General features: G+C 42.9%; 1 protein-coding gene across 2 annotated transcripts in view; it reads left to right on the top strand.

Moving 5' to 3' along the window:
* dync2h1 (dynein cytoplasmic 2 heavy chain 1) overlaps positions 1–24,056 on the top strand; it is an 836,995-nt gene that overhangs the window by 434,319 nt on the left and 378,620 nt on the right. For both annotated transcript variants that reach the window (XM_068033753.1, XM_068033752.1), the window contains exons 69-71: positions 10,399–10,533; positions 11,192–11,335; positions 12,862–12,951. In XM_068033753.1, the coding sequence (XP_067889854.1) occupies positions 10,399–10,533; positions 11,192–11,335; positions 12,862–12,951 (369 nt within the window). The remainder of the gene's footprint in view (positions 1–10,398; positions 10,534–11,191; positions 11,336–12,861; positions 12,952–24,056) is intronic.

Genomic DNA, 24,056 nt, shown 5'->3' with positions numbered 1-24,056 from the left:
GCTGGCTGACTGTTTCTGGCAATGGTGTCAGCTGCCTTTGAGTAGACGCTGATGCCATTTTTAAAGGGTTTCGAGCCCGACACTTCAATTTAAATATTTAAAGGGAAATTGATTTTAATAAGTTAAATAGATTTATTTCGCCCCTCTCTCACATCCCCAATAACCATAGAATTAATTACTTGCCCTTCCCCGCCCGAAACACTTACCTTGTCCACCTGACCTTCCTCCCACCAAAGTGCATAAACTTTACACGAGAACCCTTCCCACCATCCCCTACACCAATGATATGACTTTGACCCTGTTCCCCCACCTCCTGCACTGAGAAACTTACCTGCTCCACCCATCCCCACCAGTGTTCCGCCTCAGTTCTCCGGACGGGGATCCAAAAGCGCGGGAGTGCCAGCCACCGACACGAATATCACACCGGGAGAGACGGCGTGGGCGTTAATTAATTTAAATGTGCCTTACTGCCACCGGCAATATGGGACTGGGCCTTCCCAGCATCGACGTCCGTGGTGGGCCTCTCCTGGAGTCATTTTACACCCCACCCCCCTGCCACGACCCCCGACGCAGCGGGGGGCGTGGGGGGAGGGGGGGTGGGGGGAAGGTGTCAGTAAAATTTAGCCCAATATCTTGATTGATGTGATCATTCTACGTTTTCATGATCAACAACATTGGCGCATTCAAACAAAAATAAAAAACAGCCCACAACATGAAATCATTTGGAAAATTGTGTGTTTCATTTAATATAGTACAAAATGTTGTTCGGACAAGCCATTGTTACTGTATTTTTTGTTGGGAACAGATTTACCCTGATAACTGTTCTTGCAATAGGTTTGGATAAAATATGCAAAATGGTTTGTGATTTTAGGATTAGAGAACATGTGTATAAAATATTCAGACAAAGGTGGATTCCAAGAAGTGTTTCTATTCAGAGAAGGCTGAATATGGTAAATATGGTTTTGTTGTAAAAACGGACAAGTTTAGAGGAGGGGAGACAGTTATTGGTGTATTTCAGGCACATCAACAGGGCTGGGACCAATGTCCTCGGGGGAGATTCGCAAGTGTAGTGGGGAGGGTTTAAACTAAATTGGCAGGGGAGTGGGCACCAGCGTATAGAAGTAGTCAAGAGGAATAAAGTACATAATGTGAGAGTGTTTGACCGTATTAGAGAAGGGAGTAGTTCCGTATTAGATGGGAGCGGACTGAGAAGGACTACAAGGAATGCAAAGACAGGATTACAAAGCATGTGTGTAAACACACAAAATGTGGTGAATAACGTTGGTGAGCTACAAGCACAAATAGCAGTATGGGAATATGATGTAGTGGCAATAACGTGGCTTAACATTGGCAAGGACTGGGTGCTTAATATACAAGGATATAAAGTGTTCAGAAAAGGGACGTGGGGTGGCAGTATTGATTAGGGAAGAGATTGCAGTGTTGGAAAGGGAGGATGTCCTTGAAGGGGCAAGGTCAGAATCTATTTAGTTAGAGTTGAGAAGCAAAAAGCAGGGTATGATCACATTACTAAAGGTATTCTATAGGCCTCCAAATAGTGAGAGAAAGAAGAGCAAATCTGCAGGGAAATCACAGAGATGTGCAAGCACAATAGAGTGGTGATATTAGGGGATTTTAATTACCCAAATATTGATTGGGATAAGTTTAGAGTAAAGGGTGAGAAGAGGGAGGAATTTCTGAAATGTGTTCAGGAGAACTTCCTTGACCAGTATTTTCTCAGCCCAACTAGAAAGGAGGCATTGCTGGATCTGGTGCTGGGAAATGAGATGGGCCAAGTGTCTGTCGGAGAGGTCTTGGGTAAGAATGATCATCGTATCATGAAGTTTAGACAAGTAATGCAGAAATGCAAAGAACAAAATAAGGTAGAATGTCTAGATTGGAAGAGGGCTAATTTCAATGCAATGAGAAGGGATCTAGCCAGGGTAGAATATAACCAATGACTGACAGAAAGAGCTGTATCGGAACAATGGGTTGTCTTTAAGGAAGAGATGCTTCACATACAGGCTAGGTAAATTCCAACCAGGGCGAAAGTTAAGGGAACCAACAATAGGGCTCCTTGGTTGATGAGGGAGCTGGAGATTATGATGAAACAAAAAAAGAGGGTGTATTAGTGATGCATGTCAGGTGAATTCTTCAAGTGAGAACCAGGCCATATACAATAAATTGAGAAGGGAGTTGAAGAGGAAAATAAGACTGGCAAAGAGAGAATGTGAGAATAAAATGATAGTCAACATAAAGGGAACCCAAAAATCTTCTACCGGCATGTAAATAGTAAGTGGGTAATAAGAGGTGGAATGGGGCTTAGTAAGGCAAAGAGGTAATATATGCTTAGAGGCGCAGGGCAAGGTTAATATATTTGATGGCTGGAATTTTACATTGGGTGGGAGGCCCCGCCCACCAGCCGAAAAGTCAATGGCGAGCAGCAACTAACTAGTCCCAACAGCGCCACTGGGAGCGCCTGCCCTCTCTGTTTCAGCCCCATTTATTGTTCTAGTCACCATACGTTAGGAAGGATACGAGGGCCCTTGAGAGGGTGCTGGGGAGATTTACCAGAATGATTCCGGGGATGGAGGATTTTAGCTACAGTGTTAGTTTGGAAACGCTGATGTTGTTCTCCTTCGAGCAAAGGAGATTGAGGGGAGATTTAATGGAAGTGTACAAGATTATATTATGCTTAGATAGGTTAGACAAGGAAAAGCTGTTCCCAATTACTAATGGTACAAGGACTAGAGGCACAGATTGAAGATTTTGGGCAAGAGATGAGGAAGAACCTTTTTACGCAGTGGGTGGTAATTACCTGGAACTCGCTGCCCATAAGGGCTGGAAGCGGAGAGAATCAATAGCTTCAAAAGGAAATTGGATGGGCACTTGAAGGAAATAGACTTGCAGGTCTATGGAGATTGAGCGGGAGAATAGGACTGATGGGGTAGCTCCGCGGTAAGCCGGCAGAGATTCAATGGGCTGAATGGTCTCCTCCTGTGCCATAAATGATTCTTCGACTCTGCGTGTCAGTTAAGTATGTCTCGTGATATGTCATGGATGATTCATGGTTTCCTGGAGCTTGAATGATTGCTCAGTGGAGTTTAGATTTCCCAAGACATTTCCTGAAATTGTTCATAGTTTTTTCTCTCTCTATTTTGCCTCTGCAAGCATTACTAGTAGTTGTCCATTGTTTAGGGCATATAATGATTGGTGTGTTCTCTTTTCTCATTTTTCTTTTATGTTGAAACATCTTGTATATTGCTTCTTTCTCGATGGCTTATTTTCGGAATCTGGCCTGCATCAGAACAAGAGACTGCTTTGATAAGCTCCTTTAATTCACATTTATTTTCAAACCCTTTCAGCACACCTTCAAACTGAAATTTAAAAAGCAATTTTCAGTACTTGGGAAACCTGATTTTGGTCCATATCTGCTCTGCAGTTTGTTGTAATTGAAAATGTCCTTGATGTAAATTTAATGTTTCTAAATTTAGTTGTTAGCGACTTCACGTATGGTTGACTGCTTACGTGATCGGCATTATATTAAAGCTTTGCGAGTAATTAGTGTGTTAAGTTGTGAGCAGGGAATTGCAGCAAAGACTGCTGTTAAAGTCAATTTGCAATAGTCATTCTTGCGTGATAAAAATATGTGATAAGGTGAATCAAGACAGTCCAATTAATCTTCAGAGTGCTGTCAATAAGTATCAGATTAGCAAGACAATTTTAAACCTTATTTTAAAAGAGATAAACCTCCTACACCAGATTGTATTAATTGTAATTTAGCACGCCTGTGAAAGTGGTATTGATCTAGTTGGCTGAAAGTGGAGTATTAAATATCATAAGTCTACCTAAAAGTAAAATGGTGCATTCAGTGACGTGAGTTTTTTTTCCCTCTATCTTTAAAATTGTGATAAATTGGAGACAAATAAACTGATTATATGCCCAGAATCACTGTTGTCCTCTGTGACTATCCTGTGATTGATATTGTCATGACCTCGGTGAGATCATTGATGTGAAAAATATGAGAAGTGAACCCCCAGACCAATTTAAAGAATTGCATGACAAGATTTCACGTTTTAAGACTTTTATTATAGCAACTAAACCAAAAGAAATCCCCATTAACTAAATAGTACTTTTTAAGTAGCTGATACCACAAATTACAAAGAAAGGAAAAAGCAAAATATTGCAGATGCTGGATATCTGAAATAAAAACAAACAGTGCTGGAAATACTCCGCAGGTCTGGCAACATCTGTGGAGAGAGAAGCAGAGTTAACATTTCAGGTCTGTGACCTTTCATCACAACTGGGAAAGTTTAGAAAATAATTAGGTTTTAAGCAAGTGAAGGGGAGGGGGTTGGGGGAGAGAGCAAAGGGGAAGGTGTTTGATAGGGCAGAGGGAGATTAAATAACAAAGCTGTACTGGGACAAAGACAAAGAGTGTGTTAATGCTTGTGGTGAAAGTCAAAACATTAGTCCAGAGAGAGTGTTAATAGCAGAATAATGAGCAGCTCTGACTACATGAAAAACTGGCACATGGTTAAAAAATAAAATATTAAAAAAAGGCCAGTCATGCTCTGAAGTTATTGAACTCAGTGTTCAGTCCACAAGGCTGTAGAGTGCCTAATCGAAAGATCAGGTGCTGCTGCTCAAGCTTGCGTTGATGTTCACTGGAATACTTTAAGACAGAAATGTTGGCATGAGAGCCGGGGGGAGTGTTGAAATGGAAAGCAACCGGAAGCTCGGGGTCATGCATTCGAACTGAAAGGAGTTGTTCTGCAAAGCGGTCACCCAATCTGCGTTTGGTCTCTCCATTGTAGAGGAAACCACATTGTGAATCATGAATACAGTATACTAAATTGAAAGTAGTACAAGTAAATCGTTGCTTCACCTTCAGGTCTTACCCCTTCAGTCTCTTTTTTTCAAAGAAAAAGTCTTCAATCTGTCTTGTTCATTTAGTGTAGTGGATGTGAGGTCACCTGACCTTCTGAACTCCATCTTAATCTTTTAAAAATCACAATTTTTAAAACAATCAATCATGCTACAAAGTTCAGCCTTCATAACAAAATGCAAATTTAGTTGTGGGAACACTGGAGCCTGTGACCATGGGTCATCTTCAATAACTGTATGAGGAAACAAATCACGGTGAAGTGATTTATGACTTTAACCCCTTATAGGGACTAAACCAAATCAGGACTACATCTCTATGAATCTCCTTTAATTAAGGTTAAACCAGACAAATTCTCAGACACTTATTTGGGTCCAAAGAATTGTACTAGCTTTCCCTCAAAGAATGAAAACCAACAGAGAATATTACCATCTTTCGGATAGCCTGTTTTTAATATTAATGGCTAAGTCATAAATATCCTAGATATTCTAAGGGTCTGGGAAACTCTCTTCAATATGTATCTCTCCACTTAAGGAGACACAGAGAGGGGGTTCTTGTAGTTGTATACAGAATACTACATGAGACGATTTATTAACTTCTATAGATTTATTAAAGAATTTAACATGTAATAAACTTCTTAAGTTGATATGTATATCACAATATCAAATATTACTGAGAGATGTAACACGCATTCTTATTTCTAACATAGAATCCAAAAGTTTAACCTTGCTAATGTTACAGCAAAATTATCCGAGAATATCCATCAAAATTTAAAGTAAATCCTTACCTTAAATCCCCCAAGCAAGGCATGGGATGAGAAGTGTTGTTTGAGGATACAACATCCCTAAACTTTGCTTTCAAAACCTCTCATTTTAAAGCAATTTCTAAGGTATCTTCTGACCTCTGCATTTATGTGACCTTCCTGTGTGTGTTAAAAATCCATATTTGATAGTATCATGAACTAACTCTCCACTTAATGCTTTACTGGAAACCCCCTTTTTTTGAAGTTATAAGCCTTTATCTCGTCAAAATGTTTATAATTGTGTTTACTTGACTTCTTATTCCTGCAAGTCCATTTTCTATAATTGCCTTTTTTATGGTACCCTAAAGCACCCTCCGAAACTGATTTGTCTTTATCAACAACCCCATAAACCAATTAAGTTTATTGCTACCTCTTGCTGATGCCACACAGGTTATTTCAATGTGTGTGTTTATCTTCCAATTCCCTGGCAACAGAAATTCTATTCAAACAGGGACCTTGAAATATTTAACTCTACCTTATTAAAGGGGAATTTCAGTGAGGTCTGAACACTGACCATTTATTCAATCTTTACTTCCAAAAGGCATAATACACTATTTCCGAATTCTACTTAATTAAGCCTATTACACCTATATTCTATCACAATGGTGCGCCTGCAAACTACAAGTCCTTTTATCACTTCATTGGTGCTTGTTCCAGTCTTTTGAAATCACTTATTACAGTCCTTTAAAACACTTTTGATTGCTGGATTTCTACACAGAAAAAACAGAAAGATTTCTATGTATATGGCACCTTTCACAACCACTGGACATCCCGAAGTGCTTTACAACCAATGAAGTACTATTTGAAGTGCTGTCACTTCTGTAATGTAGGAAATACAGTAGCCAATTTGCGGACAGCATTCTTCCACAAATAGCAATTTGATAATGACCTGATAATCTGTTTTGTGATGTTGATTGAGGGATAAATATTGGCCAAGACACCAGCAGTAACTCCCCTGCTCTCCTCAGATATGGTGCCAAGTGATCTTTTACGTCCACCTTAAAAGGGCAGACAGGGCTTCAATTTAATGTCTCATCCGAAAGACGACACCTCCAACAGTATATGATACAGAATGCTACTGCATCTTTTTTTTTCATTTGCTTTTAAAATGCTAGAATAAGCCATTGTATACAGACAAGATATAAATATGTCAATGGGCTCATGACTTGTCCACTTTTTGGTACAAAACTGGAGAACTAGGAATATCTAGTCCCTGGTCTCTATTTTAACAGCTTTCTTTCTCTGAAATTGCATTTATATATCACCTTAACACTTGCCTCAGAAATACTCAAAAGCACAACAAATTCCTTTACAATACAGTAACTATTGTTATGCAAATATGCACAGCAAAATTCCACAAAGAACAGAAGTGAATGACCAGTTAATCTGTTTTGTTGGTTGAGGGGTTGGGGCTGATGTTGTGATGTTGACATCTGGAAAACTCGCTACTTTTCTTCAGATAGTGCTGTGGGATCTTTAACGTCTATGGGCACCAATGGCATAGGCAGACAGAGCTTCAGTTTAACATCTCATCCAAAGGAGGACACCTCTGACAATGCAGCACTCGCCCAGTATTGCCTGGACTATCAACATAGATTTATGTTTTCAAGTCACGAGGTGTAATTATAACCTAACCCACCCAGCGTGAAACTGACGGGATCTATTCGACCACCCGTCTTACACTTTACCCAGTTTTACACTTCATTAAAATCAGACTGGATGTTAAATGGGGAGACAACCCGAACCCGTCCTGTTCCTGCCAGGTGGATTGGGTTAAAATCAGGGCCTGAATGACTTGAACTCAAAATAATTTTTGTCCTTGGAGGAGAAAAATAACCTACTTCACAGACATAATGGGCTGAATTTTGCTTTGTACCGGCAAGTCCTGCTGCCGGGGCCGAAAGTGGAAGGCGACCCCTCTTCGGCGGTCGGCGGGACCAGGGGTGGCATATTGCAGTGACTGCCAATTAACAGGCTGCTGACAGTGTCGCCATTCAATTAAGGGTGGTGGCCTGACACCGAGCTGCCTGACCTATCAAAGGGCCAGCATCTCGGCAGCCTCAGCAGCACCACTGCTAGTGGTGGCCTTTGTTGAGGCTGCCACTCCAGGGAGAGGCTGCCTCAGTAGCGGGGCACCCACGAAGTGAGTTGAGGTAGGTTGGGAGGTGGCAGTCAGGCCCCGACGATTGTGGGGGGGGTACATGGGGGTTGGGGCTTGTGGTAGTGCCATTGCTGCGAGGGCGGTCATTGCTTTGTTGCTGTGGTCCCTCTGCGGACCATGGAGTGCCCATAAAGGACCCCCCCCCACACTGGAGCCACACTGGGCAGTCTGCCCATGCAGCAGCAGGCTGTCTCGAAGCAGGCAAAATACCCACGGAAGCGGGAGGTTGTCTTTAATTGGCCACTTAAATGGCTCAATTACCCACCTGGCAGGTGGCTGAGCTGCCCACTTTTCCACCTTTGGAAATATGGCATGCAGTGGGAAGACATCAGGCTCCCCTCCTGATGCCTGCCCCTGCCATTTTGCTAGCATTCCTGCCTCCCAGCTCGTCACTTGGCCGGGAAATTCAGTCCTATAATTCTGTTGCTTCAATAAACCACAGTCTTTTAGTTTATTTTATTTTTTTATTTTATTTAGAGATACAGCACTGAAACAGGCCCTTCGGCCCACCGAGTCTGTGCCGACCAACAACCACCCATTTATACTAACCCTACAGTAATCCCATATTCCCTACCACCTACCTACACTAGGGGCAATTTACAATGGCCAATTTACCTATCAACCTACAAGCCTTTGGCTGTGGGAGGAAACCGGAGCACCCGGCGAAAACCCATGCGTTCACAGGGAGAACTTGCAAACTCCGCACAGGCAGTACCCAGAATCGAACCCGGGTCCCTGGAGCTGTGAGGCTGCGGTGCTAACCATTGCGCCACTGTGGCGCCCAAATTTATATATATATTTATATTTAGTTTACTAGTTAAATAACTTTTAAATTATACTTGTAAGATTCCTGCAAAATATTATCAATTATAAACTGTATAATTGATATTAATGACATGGTTTTTTGTGGAAATTCGAAATGCCAAAAAAGAAACATAGAATAGATTCCATCAAATCATAGAAAATGTATTAATATATTTAATAAAAGTACTAATAAGAAGAAAAGCATGATTTTTTTTTCTGACCTCAATTAGAAATCTACACCTGACAATCTGTAAACTTCCTTCATCTAAAGGGAATTAAACTCTGATTGACCTTGGTACTGGAGCAATGATCTTAAAGGGAAAAGCTGAACATCACATCGGTGCTCCCGACCACACTGGAACTGTGAGATCAGCTAGTATAATCCAAAACATGTTACCAACAAATATTTGTTAATGCCCAAGTACAGCAAATTTTTTTTTGCAATACTGTGCTGAAATTGCATGGTGCATTTTTGTCTAAGAGCATGAACTTACATTTGTTGTGATTCATGTAATGTATTTTTTGTTAGATGTTCCTCTGTCTCAATCTCCTTGTATCAATGTTGTACACTGACCTAATGGTTGGTATTGAAACTGCTCCTGTGCCTCTGCAAATGTTGATATGTAATGGGTTGATGGGAGTTGCACAGGTGTGCTAAGATAATTCATAGAACATAGGAAATAGGAGCAGTAGTAGGTCATTCAGCCCCTCGAGCCTGCTCTGCCATTCAACTAGATCATGGCTGATCTTCTACCTCTGCCATTTTCCTGCACTATCCCCTTATCCCTTGAATATCTAGAAATAGAGCCATAGAGAGATACAGCACTGAAACAGGCCCTTTGGCCCACCGAGTCTGTGCTGATTTATACTAATCCTACATTAATCCCATGTCCCCTACCACATCCCCTCCTTCCCTCAATTCTCCTACCACCTACCTACAATAGGGGCAATTTGCAATGGCCAATTTACCTATCAACCTGCAAGTCTTTGGCTGTGGGAGGAAACCGGAGCACCCGGCAGAAACCCACACAGTCACAGGGAGAACTTGCAAACTCCACACAGGCAGTACCCAAAACCGAACCCGGGTTGCAGGAGCTGTGAGGCTGCAGTGCTGACCACTGCACCACTGTGCCACCCATCTATTGATCTAGCGATTGATTCCCGCTCTGATTTTCTCTTTCTGTCCAGGCCTCCTCTCAGTGCACCCATTTGACAATAGGACTGAGATTGATTGCTCAAGATATAGGGAATTTCAGATGTAAATCTGTATTCTGTTACTCTATGCCTTCAGCAGTAGAGCTCCAACATGCTGTGCCATTACACTATCACAAATGTTAATGCTACTTACTGTGCCAATTTGGTTGAAAATCATAAGTGTCTTGGAGTATTGCCATTTGCACCAGGAAAGTGAAACATGCAGGTTAAATGTAATTTCCAATCTTGACCATGGCAGTGGGAGGTTTTAGATGAAGGCAAGATTAATAAAAGAAATCCAAGTCAAATTTAGGCTGCTATTGTGTACCTTCTAATTGCTAGCATGAGCTGCTTTTAGTGCGGATCTGGAAATGTGCAGGCTGGTTTCTCAGCTTCTGAAAAGGAAAAGACTAGTGTAATAATCATTGGAACCTGTACCTGCACATTATTTAGATTGCAGGTTGATCAAATTTAAATCTACTTTTTATGCTAATGAAATGGATGCGTTGAGTTCACAAAAATGAATTAAGAACATGTAAATATTATTTTTCACAGAAACTGGCAACTTCCCAAGGAAATATATTGGAAAACAAAGGGCTCATAGAGTCACTCAATCAGACCAAGGCCAGCAGTGCACTAATCCAAGAATCCCTCAAAGAGTCATTCAGATTGCAAGTCTCTTTAGATCAGGTATTGTGCATTAAAAAAAAAGGCAAATAATTTATACAATTTTATTTAATAAAGAAGTAAAGAATATAATCTGACAGCAGTATATATTCATTTTTTATTAATTTCAAAATGTTGAAAGTACTTTTTAATGTATATTGTTACTAATATACTTTGTTTAATCATTGAAAAGCATAATTATTGATTAACTATAGTTGCAATCAAGTTGTTTAAAAATAATCTGTCCCTATCTAATAAATTTATATTAAATATTTTTATATTTTTATTAAAAGTGAAAGAAACTGGATATATTTTAAATTGAATGAAGTGAAATAAATAAAATGTGTCCAGAGGTCATTTTCAGGCATTGTTTTAGGTGTTCTGGCTGAATTCCATTTCTAGTACAGGCCAAGTGACAGTCCTCTCATTTGGAAACACATGTAACATGGCTAGCACTGCACTGGGTTCAGGTATCACTAATCGATGTTTGACTACATATGTGTAGTGTTACAGTCCTGCAGTTAGAAAGACATAGACTTCAACTTTTGGCAGTTTTGCTCCCTTTTTAATAAAATTCAGCTCCTTCATATGATAAATAGCCTGTCTTAGTTTACTGTTATACTCTGCTGTCTGTGGAGGGCAGCAACATTTCATTGCTGATCATAATTTTTCTTTCTTGCAGGAGAGGGATGCATTTCTTCCACTTGCTGAGACTGCCAGCAAGATGTTCTTTATTATCACTGATCTATCCAAAATTAATAATATGTATCGCTTTAGTCTGTCAGCCTTTCTTAGACTCTTTCAGCGATCCTTACAGACCAGGAAGGTATGTTTTCATATCAGAATGCTTTAAACAGTATTTAATTTTCATCTATTACAATGATATAGCAAAGATGAACAAATTATTTGTTAACAACCAAACACAAACCTTTTATATAAAACATTTCTTACCATTGGGTTGATTTGACAGTTTGGTAATTAGAATATTGTTCACATCAGCAATAAAAAGGTACCCTTGCACTGTTGGAAATTGTTATTATACAGTAAATCAGAATAGTATTTCTCATTCTATAACCTATTCATCATTTGATTAGTGTTCAATTTGAAATTTTGGTTTAAGCATAGTTCATTCATTGTGCTCCACATGCCAAAGGTAGACTATTAAAATGAATGCAAATGAAACAGGAGTCACTGCGCGTCCTGCTTCACTTCCTTGTGTCTTTGCTTGGTGGAATTTGAAACGTAGCACTGCCCACAAGAAGTGGGACTTGGTGATTGCATTCAACCCCTTCAGATTAAAAGATATGAGTAGGGGTTTGCAACAAGGCCAGCAGGAAGAACATTTGGCTGAAGACTTTCTGACTGCTGTTTTGGACAACTATCTGAATGCTCCGAAGCTTGTGATGTAATAATGCTGGTGCAGGTCTCCAGCAAGCACTTGCGAGGGTATTTTGCTGACTGTGAGTAATCGGAATGTTTGGATTTCCTTACAGCTGTCTGTGTGAAGGAGACAGACAGAATGAGACATACACATAAATATGCATCCAGGAAGCCATCACAAAATACTAATTTCATTATTTATAGGTGTCTCTTTTTAAAATCATTTCCCCGAACAGTGCTGTCAAATCCTTTCTTTGCTCTTCTATCCTCTGCTGACAGATGCCAGGAGTTCACAAGTGAACCAAATCTTACTTTCAATCCCAGTTGTGCCAAGCCTCAGGTTCATTTTCCCCAATTTTGCCAAACTCCAGGTTTGCCTTCCACAGTGATATCAAACTCCACAGGACCTCCACGCGAGATCTGATACACGCTCGGACCATTCCCGAGTGATACCTCAGCCCACTGCCATTGAAGTCCAGAATCATCCCCATTGCTACCAAAATGTAGGATTGCTCCCAAGTACAGCTGAACCCCATTTCTTGCCCTCCCAGCACTGCTAGATACCATATCTCTCCCTCTAGTTGGCAAAAGTGCTTACCATTTTCTGTGTTTTCTAAGCTTTATAAATGAGTTAAAAATTAAATACAAAGGTAAAGAAACAGGTATAAAATAAATGCCAGACATTCACATTATAATGGATTGAACTGTAGAATTCAGCCCCAAATTAGCAAGGAAAACTTCAAATGCCATTTAATAAAAAATAAAATTTGGCATTTTCAATCACTTTAAATCGGTACCCTGTGTAATCCATAATAAGACAGAACATTTCTAATGTAATAAAACAGGAAATCCTCTTACTGTGAGCAGAGCAACAGGAGATCCAGTAGTATTTGAATAAATGTTAAGTATGTTCATAAATGTAATACTAAAGTGATATTTTTAAACGAGTGAACCTTTATCATTATCCAATAGGAGTCTGAAAACACAGATATTCGAATTACAACTCTGATTGGTATCCTGAAAACTTCAGTATATGAATATATTTGCCGTTCGCTATTTAAGGTAAGAGCAACCACTTGTTTGGTTAGAAAGAAAAGTTGTGTAATTTTAGATATCTGCTTTTTTTTTTGATTAGAGATACAGCACTGAAACAGGCCCTTCGGCCCACCGAGTCTGTGCCGAACATCAACCACCCATTTATACTAATCCTACACTAATCCCATATTCCTACCAAACATCCCCACCTGTCCCTATATTTCCCTACCACCTACCTATACTAGTGACAATTTATAATGGCCAATTTACCTATCAACCTGCAAGTCTTTTGGCTTGTGGGAGGAAACCGGAGCACTCGGAGAAAACCCACGCAGACACAGGGAGAACTTGCAAACTCCACACAGGCAGTACCCAGAATCGAACCCGGGTCCCTGGAGCTGTGAGGCTGCGGTGCTAACCACTGCGCCACTGTGCCGCCCTAACAATGGGGATGATTCTGCTCTTAACATATTTGTTTTCCAACCATTTATTTGTGGGATAATATCCTCATCATTTCAGTTGCCTGAATGGTACATCATTTCCTTAGTGGCTGGAAGGTGAGCACTGACTCTTTATTCATGAATACTGTTAACCTAGTTCAAACACCCATTTCCTGCTGGTATTTCTGACCTTGATAAGTGTCAGTAGGAGACCATTTAGAGGACAGTGATCATTGTATCATAAGGTTTAGGTTGACCAAGGAAAAGGACAAAGAAAAATCCAGAATAAGAATAATTAAATGGGGGAAAAGCGAATTTTAATGGGATAAGAATGGATCTGGGCCAGATAAATTGGAATCAAAGGTTGGCAATAATGGAGTGCTTAAACTAACTAGAAATTAGCAGAAATTATAAAAGGATAATTGGATAGTGAGGAGAGAGGAGGTAAAAATGCAGATATTACACCTCGTGCGATTGCATGGGAAGGTGCCATGGGAAGGGGACGAGGTGTTGGGGGTAATGGAGGAGTGGACCAGGGTGTCACGGAGAGAATGATCGCTTCGGAATGCTGACAGGGGAGGGGAAGGGAAGATGCATTTGGTAGTGGCATCACGCTGGACATGGCGGAAATGGCGGAGGATGATCCTTTGGAAGTGGAGGCTGGTGGGGTGGAAAGTGAGGACAAGGGAACCCTGTTCCGCTTCTGGGAGGGAGGGAAAGGGGTGAGGGTAGAGGTGCGGGAAATGAGCCGGACACAGTTGAGGGCCCTGTCAACCACAGTCGGGGGGATACCTTGGTTGAGGAAAAAGAAAGCCATATCAGAAGCCGTCATGGAAGGTAGCATCATCAGAGCAGATGCATCGGAGACAGAGAAACTGGGAGAATGGAATGGAGTTCTTACAGGAGGCAGGGTGTGAAGATGTGAAGTTGAGGTAGTTTTGGGAGTCGGGCTTATAATGAATATTATTAGACAGCCTATCCCCAGAGATGGAGACAGAGAAGTCGAGGAAGGGAAGGGAAATGTCAGAAATGGACCATGTAAAGGTGAGAGAAGGGTGGAAATTGGAAGCGAAGTTGATAGAAAGTTTTTCATTTCGGGGTGGGAGCAGGAAACGGCACTGATACAGTCATCAATGTACCGGAAAAAGAGTTGGGGGAGGGGGCCTGAGTAGGACTGGAACAAGGAATGTTCGACATATCCCACAAAAAGACAGGCATAACTAGGACTCATGCGGGTACTCATAGCAACACCTTTTACTTGAAGGAAGTGATTGGAGTTGAAGGAGAAGTTGTTCAATGTGAGGACAAGTTCAGCCAAGCGGAGGAGGGTGGTGGTGGATGGGGACTGGTTGGGCCTCTGTTCAAGGAAGAAGCAGAGAGCCCTCAAACCTTTCTGGTGGGGGATGGAGGTGCAGAGAGATTGGACGTCCATAGTGAAGAGGAGGCGGTTGGGGCCAGGAAAATGGAAATTGTCAAAATGACGTAGGGCATCAGAAGAGTCACGGATGTAGGTGGGAAGAGACTGGACCAGGGAGAAAAGATAGAGTCAAGATAGGAAGAAATAAGTTAAGTGGGGCAGGAACAGGTTGAGACACCTTGGGCTGTATTTTACCAGCCCCCTGACGTCGGGGGTCGTGGCGGGGATGGGGGGCGTCCGGAGAAATCCTCTGGGGGAGGCCCGCCACAGTGGCGATGAGGCCTTGTGGTGGCCCTCCCCACCGCTTGGCAACGGAGACTTAATTTAAATGTTAAAATCAATGGTAATTAATGAATAATTACCTCATCACGACGGCCGTCCCACGCCGATATTTTGGCCGGTTGCCGGAACTCCTGTGGCTTCGGATCTCCTGTGCCTTCGGCTCTCCGTTCGGCGATCCAAGGCGGAACGCTGCTGGGGCGTAGGGAGGAGTGAAGTTTTCAGGGGGTGGGGGGAACCGCAAAACCAATTTGAGGGGATGGTGGGAAGGGATTTAAGGTTAAAGTAAAGAAAGTTCGGAGGAATAAAGTTGGGATTGAGAGTTTAATTTTTGGGGGGGAGAGTACAAAAAATAAACTGATTAGTCATGGGCGGGGGATGGGAGAGGGGATTTGCACTGTGAATGTATGTTTAATTTTATTTTTCAGACAACTGTGACTTGAAAAATGTAAATGTCTTGAAATCCTTTAAAATGGCAAAGGTGCCTGCGCAGTGATGCCGTTGATGGGGACGGAGTGCCTGCCTCCTGTATGTCATTGGGGGCAGGTGCCCCCTCCCTGTAAATGAGCTGCTGTGCTAAATATCGAGGCGGTTCAGGGGGTAAAATCCTGTGTGTGCGCCCGGCCGCTTAAAAAGCTTGCTGCCGAGACCGACGGAGAGCTGGAAAAATTCAGCCCCTTGATTTCGCTGACAAAATTCGAACAAAAGATGAGCCTTCCACGCATTCGATTAATTAAATACTTTGGTGCTTACATGGTATACCTTTGTTCAATAGATTAGAGGAAGAATCCTTGATTTAAATGCAGGTAGGGAGGTTGTCATAGCCGCTTAGCGCATTGCACTGTTGAACTACAAGAAAGCCCCCAGCGAGCTAACATCCATAGCACTTAAAGTAGCCAGAAGCGCTGCACAAAGAACAGCCAGTCGCTGCACAAATGACTACTGGCAATACCTATGCAGTCGTATTCAGCTGGCCTCCGACACCAGAAACATCAGAGGAATGTATGATGGCATTAAGAGAGCTTTTGAGCCAACCATCAGGAAGATCGCCCCCTCAGGTCTAAATCAGGGGACATGATCACTGACCAATGCAAGCAATGGACCGCTGGGTGGAGCACTACCTAGAACTGTACTCCAGGGAAAATGTTGTCACTGAGACTGCCCTCAATGCAGCCCAGTCTCTGCTAGTCATGGATGAACTGGACGTACAGCCAACAAAATCAGAACTCAGTGATGCCATTGATTCTCTAGCCAGCAGAAAAGCCCCTGGGAAGGACAGCATTACCCCAGAAATAATCAGGAGTGCCAAGCCTGCTATACTTTCAGCTCTCCATGAACTGCTTTGCCTGTGCTGAGATGAGGGAGCAGTACCACAGGACATGCGCGATGCCAATATCATCACCCTCTATAAGAACAAGGGTGACCGCGGTGACTGCACAACTACCGTGGAATCTCCCTGCTCAGCATAGTGGGGAAAATGTTCGCTCGAGTCGTTTTAAACAGGCTCCAGAAGCTGGCTGAGCATGTCTACCCTGAGACACAGTGTGGCTTTCGAACAGAGAGATCCACCATTGACATGCTGTTCTCCCTTCGCCAGCTACAGGAGAAATGCCATGAACAACAGATGCCCCTCTACGTTGTATTCATTGATCTCACCAAAGCCTTTGACCTCGTCAGCAGACACGGTCTCTTCAGACTACTAGAAAAGATCGGATGTCCACCAAAGCTACTAAGCATCATCACCTCATTCCATGACAATATGAAAGGCACAATTCAGCATAGCGGCGCCTCATCAGACCCCTTTCCTATCCAGAGTGGTGTGAAACAGGGCTGTGTTCTCACACCTAAACTGTTTGGGATCTTCTTCTCCCTGCTGCTCTCACATGCGTTCAAGTCTTCAGAAGAAGGAATTTTCCTCCACACAAGATCAGATGGCAGGTTGTTCAACCTTGCCTGTCTAAGAGCGAAGACCAAAGTACTGAAGGTCCTCATCAGGGAACTCCTCTTTGCTGATGATGCTGCATTAACATCCCACACAGAAGAGTGTCTGCAGTGACTCAACAACAGGATTGCAGCTGCCTGCAATGAATTTGGCCGAACCATCAGCCTCAAGAAAACGAACATCATGGGACAGGACGTCAGAAATGCTCCATCCATCAATATCAGCGACCATGCTCTGGAAGTGGTTCAAGAGTTCACCTACCTAGGCTCAACTATCACCAGTAACCTGTCTCTTGATGCAGAAATCAACAAGCGCTTGGGAAAGGTGTCCGCTGCCTTGTCCAGACTGGCCAAGGGAGTGTGGGAAAATGGCGTACTGACACGGAACACAAAAGTCCGAGTGTATCAAGTCTGTGTCCTCAGTACCTTGCTCTAGGGCAGCGAGGCCTGGACAACGTATGTCAGCCAAGAGCGACGTCTCAATTCATTCCATCTTCGTTGCCTCCGGAGAATCCTTGGCATCGGGTGGCAGGACCATATCTCCAACGCAGAAGTCTTCGAGGCGGCCAGCATTCCCAGCGTATACACCCTACTGACTCAGCGGCACTTGAGATGGCTTGGCCATGTGAGGCACATGGAAGATGGCAGGATCCCCAAGGACACATTGTACAGCGAGCTCATCACTGGTATCAGACCCACCGGCCGTCCATCTCTCTGCTTTAAAGACGTCTGCAAACGCGACATGAAGTCCTGTGACATTGATCACAAGTCATGGGAGTCAGTTGCCAGTGATTGCCAGAGCTGGTGGACAGCCATAAAGGTGGGGCTAAAGTGTGGCGAGTCAAAGAGACTAAGCAGTTGGCAGGAAAAAAGACAGAAGCGCAAGGGGAGAGCCAACTGTGTAACAACCCTGACAACCAATTTTATCTGCAGCACCTGTGGAAGAGTCTGTCACTCAATTGGCCTTTATAGCCACTCCAAGCACTGCTTCACAAACCACTGACCACCTCCAGGTGCTTACCCATTGTCTCTCGAGACAAGGAGGCCAAAGAAGAAGGGAGGTTGGGCCCTCGTTTCTTTATTAACGATGAACCTGGATTCTTTTCTAGTGAGCGGGTTAGCAGTTGTGCATGCTGTAAAATGATAGATCTATCAACAGGATAGTTAGTTTAAAGTTAGCTCCTCTGATTGCAAAATGGAAAGTGCTACCGAATTTACGTATTCTTCATCGTACTTTTAGATACTGACTGCTATAAACTTGTTTGTGCAAGGGTCTAACTGGTAAGCCCAGAAGTATTCAATTAATTGAACGTGCTGAAGGCTCATCTTTTTTTAAGAGCATTGTTAATAGAAGCATAGAAAAAATAGGAACAGGAGTAGGCCATTCGGCCCTTCGAGCCTACACCGCCATTCAATATGATCATGGCTGATCATCCAAACTCAGTACCCTGTTCCCGCCTTCTCCCCGTATCCCTTGATCCCTTTAGCCCAAAGAACTATATCTAACTCTTTCTTGAATATATTTCATGATTTGGCCTCAACTGCTTTCAGTGGTGGAGAATTCCACAGGCTCACCACTCTCTGGGTGAAGAAATCCCTCCTCATCTCAGTCCTAAATAGCTTACTCCTTATCCTTAGACTGTGACCCCTGGTCCTGGACTCCCCCACCATCGGAAACATCCTTCCTGCATCTAGTCTGTCCAGTCCTGTTCGAATTTTGTAGGTTTCTGTGAGATCCCCTCTCATTTTTCTAAACTCTAGCGAATACAAGTCTAATCGACCCAATCTTTCTTCATACGTCAGTCCTGCCATCTCAGGAATCAGTCTTGAACCTTCGCTGCACTCCGTCCATAGCAAGAACATCCTTCCTTCGATAAGGAGACCAAAACTGCACACAATACTCCAGATGTGGTCTCACCAAGGCCTTGTATAATGGCAGCAAGACATCCTTGCTCCTGTACTCGAATCCTCTTGCTATGAAGGCCAACATACCATTTGCCTTCTTAACTGCCTGCTGCACCTGCATGCTTACTTTCAGCAACTGGTGCACAAGGACACCCAGGTCTCGCTGCACCTCCCCCTTTCCCAATCTATCGCCGTTCAGATAATAATCTGCCTTTCTGTTTTTGCTACCAAAGTGGATAACCTCACATCTATCCACATTATACTGCATCTGCCATATATTTGCCCACTCACTCAACCTGTCCAAATCACACTGGAGCTTCTCTGCATCCTCCTCACAGCTCATACTCCCACCCAGCCTTGTGTCATCTGTAAACTTGGATATATTACATTTAATTTCCTAATCTATATCATTAATATATATGGTGAATAGCTCGGGTCCTAGCACTGATCCCTGTGGTACCCCACTAGTCACTGCCTGCCACTCGGAAAAAGACCCGTTTATTCCTACTCTTTGTTTCCTGTCTGCCAACCAGTTCTCTGTCCATGTCAGTAGCTTACCCCCAATTCCATGTGCTTTAATTTTGCATGCTAATCTCTGATGTGGGATCTTATCGAAAGCCTTCTGAAAGTCCAAATACAGCACATCCACTGGTTCTCCCTTATCTATTCTACTGGTTACATCCTCAAAAAATTCCAGTAGATTTGTCAAGCATGATTTCCCTTTCGTAAATCCATGCTGACTTTGTCCAATCCTGTCATTGTTTTCCAAGTGCACTGCTATTACATCTTTTATAATGGACTCTAGCATTTTCCCCACTACTGATGTCAGGCTAACCGGTCTATAATTCCCTGTTTTCTCTCTACCTCCTTTTTTAAATAATGGGGTTACATTAGCTACTCTCCAATCCATTTGAACTGTTCTAGAGTCTTTAGAATTTTGAAAAATGACCAGCAATGCATCTACTATTTCGAGGGCCACTTCCTTAAGTACTCAGGGATTTAGATTATCAGGCCCCGGAGATTTATTGGCTTTCAATCCCATCAATTTCCCTAACACCATTTCCCTACTAATACTGATTTCATACAATTCCTCCTTCTCACCAGACCCTATGTTCCCCAGCATTTCTGGGAGGTAATTTGTGTCTTGCTTTGTGAAGACAAAAGCAAAGTATGTATTTAATTTAATTGCTCTGCCATAATGAAACTAAGCTCCACCATTGTCGAGGAAGTTGACTTCATTTTGTTTCCTTATTATTTCTTTCTGTTTTGGAATTATCTTCTACTTTATTCTTGGTTTTGTTGCCATGATTTTGTTGGAAATGGTCAATGCCTGGCACTTGTGTGGTGCGAATGTTACTTGCCACTTATCAGCCCAAGCCTGCATGTTGTCCAGGTCTTGTTGCATGCATGCATGGTCTGCTTCATTATCTGAGGAGTTGCAAGTGGAACTGAACACTGCGCAATCATCAGTGAAAATCTTTCACAGATCTACATTCTGTCCAGTTCCCTAATGCATTAAATTTAAAATTCTTGCCTTGTCTTCAAACCCTTTCTTGGCCTCATCCCATCTTAGTTCTGGAACTGCCTCCAGTCTTCTATTTTCTCTCTCATCCTTCGATTTTCCAATTCCGGCCTTTTATGCACCCTTTTCCCTCTATTGCTGACAGAGCCTTCAGCCAGCTCGGCCCTACCCTTTGGAACTCCCTCTTCAGAAGCTCTGTGCTTCTCCCCTCTCAATTTTAAAAATCATATTGAAACCTTTTTAACCAAGCTGTTGGTGCACAACATGAAATAATGTTTTAAACTGAAATTTAAGTTTATGTGGTGTTGGATATCTAAGCACATTTTTGTGACGTATTTGATCATTTTCAACCTTCTCAAAACAATATTGAATTAGACTGGAAAGAAAGGTGCAATTGTTTTTTGTAAACTTGGGCAGATCACTAAAGTTTTGCCTTGTCACCCAAATCATTTTGCTTTGGAACGAACAGATATTAATGAAAATAAAACTGAGGTCAGAGCTGCATTGTCCTCATCTACTGCAACCATGATCATTCAACACACTCAAGATTCTGAAGAGTGAGGAGCAGTCATTTTTTCCTTGCTCTTCAGATCATGTGCCTTTTCTCTGTGTGACTCTATCCAGCTGCCTCGATTAGAGCTGATTGAAATTATTTCAGTCCTATGTAACCAAATGGAATTGATCATCAGAAGTAAATTTGAGAATTATCTGGACAATAATAATCTAATAAACAACAGTCAACATGGAGTTGCAGGAAAGATCATATTCAGCCTCTTTGATGTGTTTGGAGAAGTACTATTCCAACTGAGCTGTGAAAAACCATATAATATGGTGCACATAGACTTGCAAAAGGCATTTGACAAAATACCAAAGAACAAATTGATTGTTAGGCTCAAAGCATTGTGGATTCAATTGTGATTGAAGAGTAGAAAACAGTAGGTATTTGTTACACTGGTGGGGGTTGGTAGGGCTGAGGTGGTGAGGGTGGGGTGATGAGGGGAGTTCTGATTGGGGTGTCCAAGGCTCTGTTGGGACCAGTACTGATCCTAATTTACATCAACAACTTGGACTGAGAAACTCAATGCAAATTAGGTAGATTTCTAGATGAAACCAAAATAGGAGAGGCAATGGATTTGAAGGAAGCAGCTCAGAAATTACAGAATGAGTTGGACAAATAAATAAGCAGGCAGAACAATGGCAGGTGAACTTTAATGCAGACAAGGATAGGTGTTGCACATAGGAAGGAAAAATGGTGAAGGACACATTCCACAATAGTGTTGAAATTGTGGATGAAGTTGGAAGAGATCTAGGAGTTTTGGGGTGGAATCTTGCAATTATTTATTTCAGGAGTCGGGACCATTTCCGGGTCCCGACCCCGCACAAGTCTGCATTGCGCACGCTGGCACAATCTTCTGGGAGGTGACCTCCTAACTGTCCACCTCTGTATCTACTGTCCATTGAAGGTTGGCAGGTGGGTTCCTGAGGCTGCAGGCCCAATCAGAGGGCCCACAGCTTTTGAAGGCTAGCAGCCCAACCGGGATAGGTGGGCACTACTCAGGCAGAAAGGAAAGCATGAGAGTGCTAGAAGTGTGCATAAAATTTCAGAAATGAATAGGGATGAGGCTGGTAGGAACTAAGGGGGAAACTCCTCTGGAGAATTTGTTTGGTCCGCTGGTGCAGCCTTTCTTACCCATGGCCCCATCATTGGCCCATGGAGTCTCTAGCTCCAGTGGCCATCTGGTCTGCTGCCTCCACAGAGCTGCCGAGTTGGCATTCAGTGGGAATCTGCTCCGACGCTAGGAAGATTCTGGCGGAATCCTCCCTGTCCCCCTCATTAGGTGCTTAATTAATGATTATTGACTACTCGCCACTGCCAGGTGGGTAGCCGCTGCCATTGTTCATCTGCCTCTGGCAAGATCGTTCAGAGGCGGGAACACATCAACCCACCGGCCCGACATCCAAATCTCTTAAGTTTGCTCCCGGTCCCGCCTTCAAACCTGCTTCTGCGGGACCAGGAACCCTTGGACTCAATACTAAACATGTCCAACAAATACAGAGCAGAAATCAATAAAATAATTAGAATGTTGAAGTACATAGTCAAAACACTGGAATAGAAGTCAACGGAAGCTATAATCAAGCTGAATGGTGCTCTGGTCAGACTGCCATTTGAATACTCTTTCCAGTTTTGGTGTCTGGGAATCACGGTCAACATTCATGCATTGAAGGCAGTCCAAAGAATGGCCAAGCGGATCATTTAGAGGAAAAATGAAGAGTCTTGTGCTTTTGAACCTAGAAATCTGAGCAGTGACCTTATAGAGGTATATAAGATAACTAATGGAGGGGAAATGGCAAATTCCAAGTGTTACTTTGAAATTAATTGAATTGTGAAGTTAGGACAAGAGATGAATTTAAAAGGAATTACTTTAAAAAATGATCAGATGCTGCAAAGAGAAAAATGTAGTATGAGTTAAGATTGGCTAAATGGCTTCCTCGTGAAGTAATGCATAGCCAAGAGAATGAAACATACTGGGCTGAATTTTATTAGCACGGCGGGCTTTGAGGTCAGCGGTCTTCAGGCGCGGATGAGCCATTGCTGAGCCCCCGCGATATTTCGCACGGGGGCTCATTTAAATGGAGGGGGCAGAGCGGCCGCCCCCAATGACGTAGATGGGGTGGCCACTCCATCCCCAGCAACAGCGACCGGCACCACCGTGCGATCACCAACACATTTTTAAAGGGCTTCAAGCCCTGCAGTTTAATTAAAAATTTTAAAGGTCCTGCTGGACGAACGTTGTACATAAAATTTTATTTAAACTTTGAATCCCCTTTCACACCCCTCCACTGAATTCACCATAAATAAAATGACCTATCCCCCCCCGAAACCACTTTATAATATGCCAATCTTTCCCCCCCCCCACCTTCAGCACCTTTGACCCTCAACCCATTCCCACCATCCCTACAACCAATTACAATAGTTCTCCCCCTTTTCCCCCCACCCCACCCTGAAATATTCACTCCTCACAAGTGTCATGTCTCGGAACTCCGGAGTTCTGAACATGTGGGAGTTCCGGCCAGTCGGCCGGAATATCAGCGTGGGACGGCTGTTGCTACCGGGTAGGTAATTATTCTTTCATTTTAATTTCACTTGTATATTAAGATAAAGGCCCTGCTGCCAAGTGGCGGTGGAGCAGCACCGAGGCTTCGCCACTACTGGTAAAATACGAAGGGGCTTTCTTGGCATCAGAGGTCGTGGCGGGCATCTCCCGGAAGAATTTTCCGGCAGCCCCCCACCACGACGCTGGAGGCCTCATAAAATTAAGCCCACTCATTGTAACTGGGACTGTTTTTTTTCTATTTTCTCTCATCCTCTCCTGAAGGTTTCAACTCGTGCTGAGGTATTGATTCATAGCATTAACCACATTCTGGTACTTTGCCGTGATCGCATTTATCATGTGTGAGCCTAGACGATGTATGTTGGCAGAGTATTTGACTGTAAAAGACATTATCACTGAGCTTGTTCGCTATTTTAAACTTAGTTTATGGCGTTGGCTGCCTGATTAAAGTCTCGATCTTCAATCGAGCTGGCGGCTGAAACATTTCAGTGGGACTAAGTACCAAAACAGCATGC

This window comes from Heterodontus francisci, chromosome 6 (assembly GCF_036365525.1).
Source record: "Heterodontus francisci isolate sHetFra1 chromosome 6, sHetFra1.hap1, whole genome shotgun sequence".
NCBI classification, from domain to species: domain Eukaryota; kingdom Metazoa; phylum Chordata; class Chondrichthyes; order Heterodontiformes; family Heterodontidae; genus Heterodontus; species Heterodontus francisci.
The sequence above is the reverse complement of the archived record's forward strand: the minus strand, read 5'-3'. Positions and strand labels throughout refer to the sequence as shown.